Genomic DNA, 16,915 nt, shown 5'->3' on the forward strand with positions numbered 1-16,915 from the left:
GACCCAGAAACCCTGCCTTCCTTCAACTCCACATTATGTGATAATGATAGCTGTTGCTGTACAAACCCTTCTAATCACGGACAATTAGAAAATTAGAGCTTGAGAGAGTTAGAATTTATAATTAACCACGTGGATACAAGAGCAGGGAAAAAGTTTAATTACAGTTTTTGTCTGTTTGTTTTTTTCATCTCTAGGTCTTCACATGCTGTCAGATGTCCACCAGAAAGTCAAGACAGAGAGCCAAATCTCACAAACCAGCAGGTAAGTTCAACGTGCAATATACATTTTAACAGCCCTCTATCTCATGACTTGTATGTCAGCAGCCTGAAAGATAAACATGGAATAAAAGATTACAGCCCAGCCGTCATCACCAGCCCTCTGCCATAAATCCTAAATCCTACCCCTGCCTGCTGTTGCTCCTCAGGGCAGGGCTCTCATTATGATTTAGGCACTTGCAATAATTGTAACAGTAGCCAAGGCTTTATTTCCCAGATCAACAGCAGGTAATCATAAAGAGGACAAAAGTCCAAGCTGTCATGACCGGGGCTATATTCCCGTCACCCCGGCATGATTGTGTAAAGAGAAGAAGGCGACAGCAGCAGCTCAACCTGCACTCTTCTCACGCTCTCTGCGGTGACAGCCCTTCAATTTGTGCTTCTATTTTTAGTCACCTTCATCTTCATTCCTCCTCTGGCCTATTCAGAGTTTTAAAGGCAGTGATCTGAAAGACTATGTCAGGAATTTGCTGCAAAGCATCAGTGGAATTGTGTTGTGGCTGAGGGGACAAAAGGGCAAGCTGTAAAATGTTTATCAGCGACGTTTCATCTGTGCTCTCTACCTGATATTTACCTTGGCTGTTAAAGGTGTGATCACATGATTACCACCATTCAATGACTGATTACATGTTCCAGATGACTGTTTTCTCTCAGCCGGCTTTCAGTAATTATGGGTTTGTGCCAACAAGGTCTGCATCAACATTTGTGCTTCAGATGGCTGATGATTCAAAACCTTTAAGTGTGTTTATATGCATTTCAGCTGTTTTGCATTCAATCCAAACAACAAATATAAACACAGAAAACAATTGTACATAAAATACAATAGCACATGAAAGTCAATTGAACAATTAGCCCTCACATTGTATCACAGATGGATGTTTTAGGGCATAAATTCACAAGAAATATGTCAAAAGAAAACCTAGACCATGTGAAAGTGTTTCAGTCTGTTAAATGCTACGTTTACAAACAGAAAGCCAACAATAAATGGCACCATTAAACCAGCCTTACTAAATACTATGCGAATAAAATTGTCTTCAGCTTGTAGGGCTGTATGAGGTCTGGCTGTACTCAATTGCTGTTCGTCTGTTTACCTTCAAAAAGTAATGCATCACAATTTGTACATATCCAACGTATCATGAGCTAATAAATCATGTAAAACCCACGTAATAGGGAAGGCTATGAACATGCAGCCGATGCACTGACATGCGTAAAGAAGGAAGTAGTACGTGTAAGGAGTCAGGTTGGGGTGATGGATTGGTCATAGGACTTTCGCCCAGGACACTTGTGTTTGGGATGTTGTGAGACCAAGAGAATTTTGAGTAATTTTATGGAAGGTTGTCGCCATGTTTCTTTTCCTGAACCTAACCTACATAATTTTAGAAGAAGAAGATATACTTTATTTATTCCCAAGGGGGAAATTCAATCTTCTCACTCTGTTGTCACATACACAGGCGGCACGGTGGAGCAGTGGTTAGCACTGTTGCCTCACAGCAAGAGGGTTCCTGGTTCAATCCCAGGAGGGAGCCCCTCTTTGTGGAGTTTGCATGTTCTCCCTGTGTCAGCCTGGGTTTCCTCCAGGTACTCCGGCTTCCTCCCACAGTCCAAAGACATGCAGGTTAATTGGTGACTCTAAATTGTCTGTAGGTGTGAATGTGAGTGTGAATGGTTGTCTGTCTCTATGCCTCTCGCCCAATCACAGCTGGGATAGGCTCCACTCGACTCTCGAGGATAAGTGGTTACAAAAATGGATGGATGGTATCTACACACAGGCCCGAAATACACATACACGCACAAACAGGACCTATACTGTACATACATTTCAGAGTGAGGGGTCTGCCCATGGACAGGCGCCCCAGTTGGGGCCCAGGAGGCAAACTGGCATCTCTCCAACTGCTGGTCTACAATCCATACTTGGTACATACAGAGACTCAAATCGGTGACCCTCAGGTTCCCAGTCCAATCCCTATGGACTGAGCTACTACTGCCTCACATTAAGTACGTAACATTAATTCATGGGGTGCTAATTCACTTGATATCATGAGCCGTTGTGTAAGCATACATTGATAAGGTACTTATCTACAGCCACATACCCATGTAAATAAATGAATATTGGTTTAAGTGTCGGCTTATTTAGAATATTTTCACCACTTAACCTTTTCGCCTGATGCCCTTATATTGCTCTCTTCAAAGCCAGACTGCATCATCAAAAACAGTCATTTTACCTCACTGAATACAGGAGTTGCTCATCTACCGCTGCCTCGATCTGTTTGTGTTACTGTGTGTAATCTTAACTAACCTTTCAAAACATCAATGTTACACAATAACAGCAAACTAACTGATCGAGGAAGCGGTAGACCAGCAGCTCCAGTGTTCAGCAAGATAAAAGTATTGTTTTTGTTAATGGAGAGCATAGAAAAGTTTCATTTTCAGTTTACTTCCCCATCAGAAGGGGCTGTCTGACAGCAAAGTAAAGTGGTGAAAATATTCATAATGAAGAGTACAGTTAAATTGCCTTTTTTAGGTGGCTAAAATACATTTTGCTGCTGCCCCTTTCCACAGCAGTAGATTGCTTAGCTTCTGTGGTGGTACTCCTGCCTGCTTCTCCAAACTAGGGCCGTGCTAACCATCATCTACTGTAGGTAATACACTGACTATGGATCAGTGCCTCATGCAGCCCCACCTCAAAAAATCCAAACTATCCCTTTAAAATGCTTTTGTGAAACAGGCAAGAGTTTATCTGTATCTGGAGAAATATCTCAGGCGACGTACTGTAGTATTAATCCCAGTATTAATAGGCGTGACACTGTAGCACATGTGACCTATCCCTATTTCAACAGTCTCTTTTATGAACAAGTCTTACTTGTAACCATCTTCTCTTCCAGTTTGACTGCACCTCACTTCAAAGCACGGCCGTCACCCCAAAGGACGGGCGACCAAACTGGCTCTAGCAGAGCGAATAGTTTTGTACGGCCAAAAAGGTGCACCTGCAACCGCAACCATGACTCATATACATGACTCAATAACCTTAATTAACTTATGTAACCTGCAGTGTGTGGCCTGGGTTATTGCATCTCTCAAAATATTATACCTATATCTTATAATGTTTTAGTGTTTTGTTCAAGATAAATAGATGTATAAAGGAGGGACGGCGAACCGCAAAACATGCACCCCAACAAAAATATCGTTTCTAAAATATCTGTTGTATTAGTGATATTTAGATGTTGATGTTACAGTCATATCTGGAATCAGACAAAGCTGTATGTGTCTTGTAGCATTGCCTCTCATGCACAGACACATCTGTTTCCGAGACAACGTGACACAAAATTAAGCTGTGAGGCGACAGTGCTAACCACCACACCACCATGCCGCCCATACATAAAACAGTAAAGTTATAAACAGTATAAAAGTCACAGCCCTTTCTTATACGTAATCCTGCAGTTGTACAGTAGTGTAGCACAACAGTAATCCTAAATATACAGACAAATCAACTGGTGAGTTTTCAGTACAGAGCAATGTTCTTGACTCAGTCACCTGACCTCAGTTCAGCTGAACATGTTGCAGACTGGACTGAAAGCAAAAATGCTCCTGAATAAGTAAGAAGTGAAGGTTGCTGCAGCACAGACCTGACAGAGCATCGAGTGTCTGCACAGATCTGTGGGTCTTTGACTTAGAAAAGATGACTGCAAAGAATTTTTCGGCAAATATTCAATATGATGACTTTATTTACATTAATCTTGATTAGTCTTGCAAGATATGTTTTGTGTAAGAAGAATTTGAGTTAATGCACTGTTCAGTTCAAATTAAAGCTGAGCTTGAGCACATTAACGCCATACTTATAATATATACACAGTAGTCAAAAAAAGCTTGCACGAAGACACACTATACAGCATAATCATGAATATAAATCTATGACCACAACTATTAATATTGTTTTTCTTGGTGTTTCCTGCATATAGCTGTCCTGCAAAGCCTCTGCTACATATCAGCCATCTCATCAACAACAAGACCACCATGCTGCAGGAGCTGAAAGCTGCCTTTGATGAGCGGGTTGAGGAGATGTCTCAGAGCTACATCAACATCCTGGAGCTCAAAGCCAGGTACATTAAACATCCGCAATATTCATTGCCTTATAGAAGCTCAGTTTTAGTAAGTTTTCCAACTTTTGCCAAGAGGGAACTTTAGATATTGGTCCCTAGATTATGTTCACCCAGTTTCATGCAGATCGCTCAAACTTCCTAGGAAGAGATTGATTTGAAGTGTTTTCAAAAAATTCAAAATGGCGGAAAATCTATATAACCGGAAGTTATGGGTTCTTGAGGCAAATTTGTTCCTCATGAGGAGAGGCATCTGTGCAAAGTTTCATGTCTCTGTGACATACAGGGCATGAGATATGCCCATTCAAAGTTTGCAATTTCAGTCGGTTGCTATAGCGCCCCCCTTTGGCCAATTGATGTAATATTGCTTCATTCGCATCCTCCCATGACCCTCTACCACTGTGCCAAATTTCACATGGATTGACCAAGTCAGTGAGGAGAAAAACGTGGAACACACACACAGACACAGTTTTCATCATTATACAGTAAGATACCGAAAGGAATAGTTCCACATTTTTAAAATAGCTTCCTTGCTGGATCTCTAAATCAACCGGGATGACAGTGTTTGAGGGTAAAGGTCCTTACATCCCTCAAACCAGTTTTGCTCAGTTATGTCAGTCTGTCTTTAATACATATTTAAATATAAGTCCAATACAATGTGCCACTATAATGTAAACCAGGTGCTGAGTGGACGATAATGTGAGCTCTTAAATTCAGATTCTCTCTCTTCTCTCACCCAGAGAGAGGTTAAACAACGGTCTCCGGAGGTATCGAGCCCAGAGTCACGTGACCGAATCCCATGGCCTTCCTCATCACATGACCTGCGCGTCCCCAGAGACAGAGGCTCCAAACAGCAACAATAAAAACACACACAACAACAATATGTGGTATGCAACCTGCTGAAGACATTATCTAATGTGGAATGTGTAGCCGGGGGGATGAGGGGGTTTATTGGGGTGGGACAGAGGTCAAATATGTGTTTGCTCACATCTGTGGAACAGCATTCACATGTGCTATACATATGTGTTAATAGCCACATTAGAGCCAATAAACATCATATTCTGATGTGTTGTAGCATGATGTTATCAGTGACACTGTGGTTTGTTATTTTTCTACCAGGCTGTCCACTCTGCTGAGCAGCCTGCCTGAGGAGGTGTGCAGGGAGCGAGCGGTGAGCCGGGTGCTGGAGAAGCTGAGTGGATTTGCAGAGCAGCAGACTCTCAGGGTTCAACCTCAGGTCTTCCTGAGGGTGCTGGGGGGTCTGGAGCCGTGGGAGCTCTGTCTGCCTGAGCTGTGTGTGGCCATCCAGGTACACAGAACACCTCCTCACACCACGTCTCACAAAGGAAATAGGAAAGGAATTGCTGCAACCAATGATAATTCTCTGCTTAAGATTACACTGAAAAAATGAAATGAAATAATAAACTTACAGATGTTTTTTTTTTCTTCAGTGTATTTATTAAACAGACTTCAAAGAAGTAATAGGCAGTGCAGGTACTGATTGCAAAGCAGACGTCTGACTTTTTCCGAAGTGTTATATTTTCAGCCCATAAACAAACATAGAAACAAACAACACTTCACGAACCAATCACCCCGAAATCACCATCCCACCCTCCCAAATGTCCTAGTGGGTACATTTCACACTTTCTTGAGTGCCAGAAGAGATAAAGAAAAAGAGAATAAATAAAATAAATAAAATAAAATAATGAGAAATAAATTAAATTAAAAAAAAAAAAAATTGAATAAAAAAAAATCCTAAATCAATTATAAAATAAAATAAAAATTTAAAAATAAAGACAAGGGGATAAAAAGAGTTATTGAGCAAATTAATTGTCTGTCTAATTTAGAGAGTTAATGTTGGAGAGAAATGGGTCCCACACTCTGACTGTGTACTTGATTTTTTATAGGTGGAGAAAAGGACTTAATTATAGACATGATTAGGTCACAATGATGTCAAAGTTTGAGCAAAGTTCTTACAGATATGTTTATAGATGAAGTCACGTATGATAATAAAGATATAGTACAAATCCTTGAGGTCTGAAATCACAAAATCAACCAGCAGTTTGACCATTGTCGTGTTTTCACCATGTCATTTAGTAAAAATTACTTGGCTAATAAATGCTACGAACATACAAAACAGCACTGCATGATATAAATGCAAACTAAATTACCGATTTGGTCCTGAAGGCTGATTTTCAAGATTATGGTGACTTTGCAAAAATTAGGGTTTTGTCGTTTGCACAAATCTGAGATTCAGATTTCCCGACCAAACTGAAATAGTCACAATTAAGTGTAGCATTATGGATCATTATAAATGGAATCTGAGCAGTTGTGATCCTGTGTTCTGGGGTCTCATTTATAAAACAATGTGTAGGATCCATATTAAAAATATACGTACAAACAAAAATATTCAACAATTTCTACCATCTGCATTGACAGTTTCTTGTCTCCAGAATGTTTGTAAGCATAAGCGGTGTACGCCTCTTTCAGGCCTCGTTTTGTGCGTATGCAAGGTTTATAATGAGACCCTTGAGCTGGGTAACACTGTCAATCTGCATTTGTACAAAATGTGTGATGCTGAATTTTGATTGCAGTTGGATAACAGATAGAAATTCTCTTGTTGCCACCGTAAATGTTCTCTCATGATGTATTTTCACAGGCTCCATGTCACAAAAAAAGAGATTCTATTGTGGGATTTTATTCAACTCCTCTGATCTTCCCCCAAACTTAAAGCCAGACAGCAAACGATCAGTTACTCCCACCAAACCATCAATTAGGGATGAGCCCCACTCCCAAAACTAACAGACTCCAGACCCTCTGAACACGCCCCTACCGGTCAGAAATGAGGGGCAGTAGATTCTTCCCAGCCTCCAGAGCAGATAGCTGAAGGTGTAATGACAGGAAGCCGACTGATAAATGACACCAGAGGACGGTCAAGTTGGCTCACTGATGTAGGGGGTCAGTGGTGGGGGGTCGGGCACGGTGTTCATTTTCAGGACAGTATGTGGCAGTGTCCCGCTCTGAGGCTCAGAGCTGAATCAAACAGACCACAGATGACTGGTTTGGTTTCCATTTCTAGCTCAGCAGGAGAACACCAGGGTGGGCTGGAAAATTGTGTCAGGGTTTGGTGCACCAAAGTTTAATCTGGCATGATTGCCAGGAGTTTTTTTACAAAGCCAACAAAGATATGCTCTTAATTTTATCTACAAGGCAGTTTTTGTCCAGTGTTTCTTACGTCAGTACCTCTGTGATCATCAGTTGTCACATTTCAGTATGACATATTTTTTCCCGTGTCTGCCTCTGTTTAACCATCCCTGCATCTCTCTTCTTCTCTGTCAGATTGCCACAGAACATGTGGTCCAGATGCCCAGGACAGAGTACGATGCCTGGTTGCGTTCAAGGGTCACTCTGCCCCCACAGTAACACCATGCCCCCAAACACCAGGTGAACCACACTCATTAAGACCTGGAGGACGACTACAGACATGGACAAATAGATGAAGAGAAGACTAACACACCAAGGTGGTGAATTAAATGTGAGCTCAAGGCTGAAGCTGCCTAAATTAACCTCAAAAGTAATGGGGGGAAATGATAAGTGAAAGTGATAAGTAAGAGTTATTTTGCATTTAAGCTGGCAGCACAGACAATGCCAACTTGAAGCAAATCACAGGGTTAATGATAAGTAAAAGATAACATGAAAAGAAACTCAGCAACTCAAACTTAGAAGATGATATCGTTATTATTTCAAAGTTAAACTCAACTGCTGAAAGACAAGGAAGAATTAGATTAAAACAGTGTCTTTAGGTCCTTAAAATGTCTTAAAATACCTTTAATTCCTTATTTAAGACTAGTCCATACCCATTGAGTGCACAGTTGCCCACGAACAGTTTCACATGGTGTGTGTTTGGGATACAGGTCATAGGAAGTTGCAGATTAAATAGTCAACTGAACCCATTAAGAAGAGCAATGTATTCAGACAGAGTGTTTGTGAATTTGATTGTACAATTGCTTTATTGAAAGTACAGTAGCACCATTGCCAATAGTGGGATAGTTAGTGGACTAAAACTGTACATTAGTAGTTGAGGTAGCACGTTGAAAGGCAGATAGTTAAAGTGTTTATATGTTGTATTGACTTAAAAGTGAGGTGCACTGGTAATTCACATGGGAAAGGTGCAGCACAGTTGCCAATTAGAGTTAAATTTCTCCAGTCACCTTGAGGCGTCCTGTTCTACATATCTACCAAGTTTAGTAAAAATCCATATGGCGGTTAGGCTTAGATAAGAAATTAGCTCTCTAGCGCCCCCATTTTGTTTGATGGGGTCAATAATGGAGGGGTCCCCTCAGATTATGTGTGGTCATATGCCTACAAAGTTGCGTGGTGATGGGTGAAACCCTTGAGATGTTATACACCTTTATGTGATGAGCCACGCCCTCCGCAATATTCATTGCCTTATAGAAGCTCAGTTTTAGTAAGTTTTCCAACTTTTGCCAAGAGGGAACTTTAGATATTGGTCCCTAGATTATGTTCACCCAGTTTCATGCAGATCGCTCAAACTTCCTCGGAAGAGATCGATTTGAAGTGTTTTTTTAAAAATTCAAAATGGCGGAAAATCTCTATAACCGGAAGTGATGGGTTCTTGAGGCAAATGTGTTCCTCATGAGGAGAGGCATCTCTGTGCAAAGTTTCATGTCTCTACGACATATGGGGCATGAGATATGCCCATTCAAAGTTTGCAATTTCAATCAGTTGCTATAGCGCCCCCCTTTGGCCAATTGATGTAATATTGCTTCATTGGCATCCTCCCATGACCCTCTACCACTGTGCCAAATTTCACATGGATTGACCAAGTCAGTGAGGAGAAAAACGTGGAACAGACAGAGTTTTTGTCATTATATAGTAAGATAAATATAAGGCCTTAAAAGCCATTACATGGTCTTAAATTTGAATGTATGTGCTCTTAATTGCCACAAACATTTCATGTAATTTAATTTACACAGCTTTTTTATTTCTTTTTGTCAAAAAGAATCAAAATCTTCTGCATCAAAGTTCACATTTCTGATGTTACAAATCGTTAAACCTGCCACTAAACATAATACTCTGCTTTTACGTTTTACTCACACTCACCTGTTGGCAAAATGTACATTAACCTAACTCACTCTAATAACCATATTCCTACATAAAACCTACATCTGCACAGGACCACATACATACTACTTACCTTTATATTTACCTGCAGTGCTTGAATAAAAAAAAAGATGAATAGTCCAAAGATCACTTTTGAATTTGGTTAAAAAATATCTTTAAAAGTTCAATAAATTTAAGTGTCTGATGCCTGTAGACAGCCTGTAAATGTGCAGGACTTTTTACCCAAATAAGCACATGGTCACACATGTGTACAGGTCGGGATAAACACAGAGATACAGGCACACACAATGAGGGAGAAAGCAGGATGTTTGAGTGGTGCATACCATTCAGTCTACAGTCAAGGGTTACAAAGAGCAACTAAATCCCTTCCTGGATGCCTGCTCACTGTTTTCTAACACATTGCTCTGTAAGCCTCCACAGATGATGTAATTCAGTCATTAGTTCTTTAGTGCTATGTGGCCAAATATTTTTGTGTTTGTCTATTTGTTTGCACTAAATGTCCTAGTGCATCATTTTACTTGCATCTTGCAGCAGCCATTTCAGCTGTAACTACCAAGTTCTTCTTTTATTCAGTCTTAACAAACCACTGCAGATGTTGCCAAATATAAAATTCGTTGTAAAAACCACCCCTTCCTGTTTGCAAGAACATTTTTCCTGGAAAGTCCTACTTGACTCAGTGTTTAGACGTTCTGTAGAAGCGTTTCCGAGGCAGTTAGGTTGAGTCACTATCACACACAGTATTAGCTGTCTGTAGAGAACAGCATAAAAGGCATTTACATAAAAATATCTGTTATATTTTTATGTAAATGCCTTTTATGCTGTTTGAAATGTTTCTTTCTGCTAAAGTGCGGGGCAAAGTTGACATTAGCGATCCAATGGGACAATGGATGAACAATCTAATATACAGACACTCAGTTGTGCTGTTGAACCCAGCCAAACATGCACATTGACCTTTAACCCCGCCTCGCCTCCTGATGGGGTTGTGAATAAAAGCGGCTGACCTTCAGCTCTGCCTGTTAGATAAGAATAATGAACTCTCTTTTCAGCGCTTCCACCAGCATTTTGGGGAAATAGAAAGTGGCTGAAATCATGTCCTGTGAATGAATGTTTGAACTTAATGTAGCTGAGATGCCTTTTTGTAGGGGAAATTAATGTTTGTCTGCTTCTTGTAATGATGTGCGATATGTTATCATGTTTGACAAATATGCTTCTGACTTCTAGTAACTTCTAGACCTCCTTATCCGTTCGTGATAACATGCATTGTATCTTTTTCCATGAGAGACGGGGCTGTGACTGTGTCATGGTGGCGGAGCAGCTTGGAACGAAAGGGAAAAGTGCCTTGCCTTGAAGAGGAGGGGTGGGATCGGAAACAGGGGCAGCAGCGAGCTAGCGCTCATTTCAGGAATGCCACACAGTCTGGGAGCTCAGCCCGCCCCCACACCCCTCGCTTAGCCCTGGGCAGGGGGATGGTGAGTTGCAGGGCGGCAGAGGAAAACATGAGGGGGGAATAAGCATTCTTTCATTTGAACTCTTCACTCAGGTTTTAGAGCTCATGCCTCAGGCCACACAGTCTAGACCAAACCAAGTGGGAGATGGCAAATAAAACGCTGCTAATAATAAATATAGCTGCAAGTCGGTGGATTTAAACTGTTATGGTTATGCACATAAATAGGATATAGAGCAGGGTCTGAAGCTGAATGAGTCTTATACCTACCATACACTAGAAGACTTAAGTCTGACATCACATCTCAATACAATGTCACACACGATAAGATTTAGCAAAGACTGCTAATCTAGCATGGTCACGATTTGCAAGACTACGACTAGATGCCTTTTGAGATTTTTTGCCATCCTGCTACCAGTGGAAAATATGACACAAAACTCCCTTTAAGAAATACGAAACCTTGATAATTCCTTATGTGTCCACAAAAACAGAACAGTATTCTTGTCAATTTGGCGCCAATATAATCTATAAAGACAAACTTTACATTTGGATTTTGTCACCTTAAAGGTCCAGTGTCTACGTTTTAGTGGATTTAGTGGAATCAAGTGGTGAGGATTGCAGACTGGAACCCGCTAAAGAGTTTATTTCGGGTCGAATTCCAAGAGCTGAATTATCTGCGGAGTCCTCTCCATGTTTCATGTCTACCCAGATTGCTGCTTCTCATTTGGTGCTGGAGAAAGCACACCTGTTGCTGTTCAGCCTGCGTTCACATCATTAAACTTCACTGTTTGCATAAGCCAAGACTAAAAACGTACAATATTAAACATGTTTGATTTTGTCGGAGCGTCAAGACGGGAATTTGTCTGCAACCATGAAACCCCTTGAAAAGTCATTTGATGAAAGGCGGGCATTAGGTGCAGTGAGCATGCGCAAGCTGGTGTAGATAGAAGTATATTGTACATCAAGGATGCTTTCAGACCCGGAGTTGTCTTGCTTTGGTCTGAATCGGGGACTAATTTTGTTACAAAGTTGTATAATTGCCTAGAGTTGGTTCGTGATCTCACGGCAGCATTTACAAGCGGACCAGATCAAATGCCTTGTGTGAGAAAGCTGCTCTTGATTGGTCAGAATTTCCATGTGGGAAAAATCCAGGAAGTAAACAAAACGTTGAAGAAGAGTACACTTGCAAGATAAATGTGACACTTTCTAATGTCACAATGGAGGGACAACTACGCAGGTTGATTTTAGCGCTGCTCATCGTGGACTATATTGCTGTCATTGTTCATTTTAGTCAAAGCATACAGTTTGAAAACGAGGCGCGGCTCCAACTAGAAAACAATGTTTTGATGCATTGGATGTGCTGAATGTGCATATTAAGGCAGTACAGGAGGAGGTGCACATTAATAATCCTCCAGGACTGTAACATGCTCATGTTTAACCCGAACAATGTGTCATGTGACTGCTGTTGTTAGCCAAAACCTTTGGGTTGCATGTTTCGGTCATCTGTGATATTTTTAGCGTCTGAATGGAAACAAATACAGCTGATTGCTCATTGAGAGGAACTTGACTAACTATATTGTCATCTGTTGATCAGGAGGGAGCTTTTTTGAAATGTGAAGCAAATTACCCAGATGGTGATGTAATGATGTGATCAGGATCATCTCAGTTTAGGCTTGAAGAAAGTCTGTATGATGTCAAGTTTGATGGATGTGGGCATTTATCAGGCATGAAGGGTGTAATGAGAGATGCTATCAGGCTGGATTCTGTAGGATCCAATGCTTTTTGGATGCCACTCTAAGTCAGGATACCTTGGCCTCTGCTGCTTTGATGTGACCACTTTTCTTTGAATCTGTTTCTCACAAGAAATGATCCCTCTGCTTGTGCACCTTTGCCATCTAGTGTATACAGATTGCATGTGGTGAGGGCCAGACAGTGAATGATGAAAGATGTATGCAGGGTATGATGTAAACTGGGTGGACTTTGAGTCATCGTGTGTGGGAGAATTGTTTTCAAAAACAGCTGCTATTGCGAGGCTGGTCTGCTGGTGGCACTACAGAGTGTGGCCGCAGCCATTGTGTGGTTGGTCCCAGATGTACTGTGTGCCTGAACTTTAGTTGCTGTGGAGTCAAGAATCTGAAACCTATTCACTGAATTTGTTTGTATGTGTGGATTTAGTGTCTTGAAAGTGCACTTTATTTTAAAGTAGACAGAAGAGGAGTCCAGGAGAAAAACTCTCAGTGTTCTTGGATCTTTACTAATGTAAAAGCAGAGCCCGGTACAGCAGTACTACACTAATGAAGAGATGAGTTTTAGAAGCACCAACGACAAAAAATACTTAAGCTGAAACTTAAATTTGATAGGAGAGGAAATGTAAATTGGATTTCAGGAATCTTTAGTGAAAGCTTTTGTTATGAGTACAATAGTAGAACAAGCTTAATCCCTGTGATCACCCCCATTACAAGCAGCCAGGAGTAAAAACAGCTGCTGAAATCCTTTCTGTTAAAATGTACCAGAAAATATGTTTAATTAACAATGACAGAACACACGGGAGGATGAAGTCGTGTGGGCGTCCTGATCTTAAAACCTTGTGTCCTTTCCGTCACATCATATCAAAAGCACGACGACCGAGCCGCCTCCAGGAAAATTCAATATTTACTCTCCAGCTTACGAGCGGCGGCCCCTCTCCATGCTTGTGTAGTTATGAAAGTGAATTTGGCTGCATGGCAGGGAACAGAGAAGTGTTTGCTCAAGGTGAAAAGTTGCGCAATGAAAAGCTGGATCTCGAAATGATTGCATAAAGAAGCCAAGTTTTAGTGAAATCAACTGTGAATTAAGACACTGGGGGTTGTGACATTCAGATATGATGGTAGTTTTGCAACAGTAATTTAACATTCAAAAGATATGTGATCATTTGTTCTTCTTAATCTTTATTGTTGCTCGCTGTAAGTGTTTGAAAATAGGCCATAAACTTGTATTTGAGTTAGTTCAGTCTAAAGTAAATGCTGTAATGGCTACCTGACATGCTTTTATCAGTTCCCTCATTGTGTCTTCCTGCATGTTCCTTTGGTCAGCCCTTTGTCCTACTGATAAATTCCCCACAGCTGGCATTTGGCTCATGTAGATACTCTCTTATCACAGCTCAAACAGTGAGGGCTGCCCACGCTGTTCTCAAAGTCACACACGCTCGAATTTTCTACCTAAACACTGTGTCCAGAGGTCCATCAGGGTAAAAACTAGTGATTCATTGGATTTTTTATGTCACTGTGACAAATGTCATTAAGCCCAAGTTCAAAGTGACTTGTCACACACTCTCGGCTAAAGGCTGTCTTCACCGCTGACCAAAATAGCCGTGTAGCGCTAGCTATACACACATGTGACATTTTTACAGCAGAGGCCACTGGGGGAAACCACCTGTTGTGGGTACAGTAGTAGAAGTGTGCTTTTCCACCGTCCCTGGTAATTATTTTACATCTAACCATGACTGTACAGTTTGTGATTGATCACGTTATCTTCCTTGGAATATGAAGTGAGTTAGGTAGTTTCCTCTATTCTGAACTTCACTTTCCTTTCAGTGGCAGAAATAACATTGCCCTCTCATCTGTTTATATGCTATGACCAAAGCAAATGTTTTCATAAAGACGATACTTTTAACCTTGTGACTCCAGTGGGGCAGCTCTGAGGCATATCTGTCCAGTCAGTCGGTTCACCACTGTGGCTCAGACTGAAATATCTCAACATCTAGTGGAGGGGTTGCATACATTTGTACTGACATTCATATTTCCCAGACAATGAATTGTAATAACTTTGGAGATCCCCTGACTTCTCAGCACCAACATCAGGTCAAATTTTGATTCCCCGACCCTTGTCTCCATCAGTGGAGCTGAGGTGGAGCAAGGGAGAAGTTTTAGGTTCCTGGGATTCAGCATCACTGAATGCCTGACATGATTATCTCACATCTCCATCCTGGTTAAGAAAGCTTTGACATGACTTTATTTCTTGAGGAAACTTGAGTGAGCAAATTCCCATGGCAAGTTCTTGTCAACTTTCACAGTGGAGCAATAGAAAGCCTCCCGACTGGAAACAAATTGATATGATTTGCGGATTAAAACGGCACAGAACATCATTGTTACCCATCTACTAAGCAACAGTGATATCAGTGAGGTGAAGTGCAGAGCGCCAAGAATATTATATCTCAAAGCTCACTGTGTGGGGCACGTACCATTAAGGCTGAGTCCTCACAGCAGCGGCCTGGGTTTGAGTGCTACCCGGGTCCTTTGCTGCATAGCATCCTCTGCCTTTCAGCTACCTTTTCTGCCTCTGTCTCTCTCACCTTCTACTTAAAACTTTGAAACTAAAATGTTAAAAGACAGCATCTGGGCAAGTAAGAGCCCGTTCACCCTGAGCCATACAGATGTATCCATCACCTGACTTCAGAGCAGCTTTTTGCCTCAGGCAGTGAGACTCCTCATCCTCTGTACTCCACCATAAAATTATCTTTGCTATTTTCTTGTAAAGTATAACTTAACTACAACTAGAATTTTGTTGTGCAACCCCATGTAGTAGAGTGAACTAACGACACTCTCATCAGCTTCAGATCTACTTAAGTTCTAATTAGCAAACGTTAGCATGCTAACCATAGACCGTATAAATAGCCTAATGGACGTAGCTACAGTGATGTCACCAATTGGTTCATGGACTTCAATTTGAAGCCTCGAGTTCGGCATTTCAGTCGTCACCGTCTTGGATTTTTGGAGCCAGTGGTGATCATATCTGGATCAAAAGGGCGAGCTGTGGAGGAGCGAGGGGTGGATCTGACTCATAGACTGTGGCGACACCTTGCAGACAGTCTGTCACTCAAGCAGCCCACCCGTAAATATGCACAACTTTAAGCCTTAAACGAATGTAAACAGGTGAGTGATATAAAAATTCACCCCCGTGTACGGTTATCATGAAGGGCAACATTAGTTAAAAAGACCAAAACCATTTTTGTACCAGGCTATAAACATGTTTATTTCTGCTGTAAAGTTTGGCATTTTAATATGGGAGTCTATGGGGATTGACTCACTCTTGGAGCCAGCCTCAAGTGGCCAATAGCGGAACTGCAGTTTTTGGTACTTTTGCGTAATGTTGCATTCAGTTTACCTCGGAAGTCGAAGCTGGTAGTGACATTACACCCGATATGACCGCATTCCAGTTCAAGAAATCAGAAAACCAAGATGTTGTTAGCATCACAATGTTAGCATACAACAGTTCTAGCCAGGTTAGCCGTGTTTAGTAATACCAGTTGATCACAATGCACTATGCTGGATTTAGCACATATAAACACTGTAGCAACATGTCTGCAGAAAGAAGTTGGACAAGACTGTGTCTATTACAGATAATGAGACACAGATAAGACGGAGGTGCTAATAAACAGTATATCACTACAGCTGTCACTACTGTTGATGCATGGAGCAATCATCTTGGATTCTTAAGGTGGGGTTGGTGAGGATCCTCCAACTTTTCGAGTTTAAAATTTGACTTAAGAGGGCATTATAGTTGACTGACTAGGAGCTCCAAAATTCGAACGTACTAGTTCAAATGGACAACACTGTAAAACGTGAACATGACAAACATTCCCACGAAACATCTGCTTGTTAGCATTATCGTTGTGAGCATGTAACCATGCCAGTGTTGGCATTTAGCTAAAGAACCACTGTGCCTATGTACAGGCTTGTTTAAAAATGTATATCACTGTGTAATGCAAAAAGTTGTTTCACTTTTGAGTTTCCAAAGAACTGACACACAGTACAAAGTTTTCACCTGACAGGAACCCTATTGATCTACGACTCCTACACCCGGTCACTGCATGAGTGTTTAATATTGCAACAGACGCAGTACAAGCTGTGACAGCTACGGGATGTTTATTGTCTCAGATAGCGTAGGTGGTCCTGATGAAAACACATGAAAGATGAAAT

At 41.2% G+C, this 16,915-nt stretch overlaps 1 protein-coding gene across 6 annotated transcripts in view; it reads left to right on the forward strand.

Annotated features, from left to right (window-relative positions):
• The window catches only part of LOC125890085 (coiled-coil domain-containing protein 60-like), a 71,586-nt gene that overhangs the window by 40,260 nt on the left and 14,411 nt on the right, over positions 1–16,915 (forward strand). For 2 of the 6 annotated variants that reach the window (XR_007449504.1, XR_007449503.1), the window contains exons 9-13: positions 195–261; positions 4,232–4,372; positions 5,110–5,256; positions 5,489–5,678; positions 7,709–7,904. Coding sequence is in view for 4 of the 6 variants with exons in the window: in XM_049578539.1 (XP_049434496.1) it covers positions 195–261; positions 4,232–4,372; positions 5,110–5,256; positions 5,489–5,678; positions 7,709–7,792 (629 nt within the window). In the remaining 2 variants the exon portion in view is untranslated. Of the gene's footprint in view, positions 1–194; positions 262–4,231; positions 4,373–5,109; positions 5,257–5,488; positions 5,679–7,708; positions 10,740–16,915 lie in introns of those variants that run through there. The other 4 variants (XM_049578539.1, XM_049578538.1, XM_049578537.1 and 1 more) reach the window with 2 other exon arrangements.

This window comes from Epinephelus fuscoguttatus, linkage group LG6, assembly GCF_011397635.1.
Source record: "Epinephelus fuscoguttatus linkage group LG6, E.fuscoguttatus.final_Chr_v1".
NCBI lineage: Eukaryota > Metazoa > Chordata > Actinopteri > Perciformes > Serranidae > Epinephelus > Epinephelus fuscoguttatus.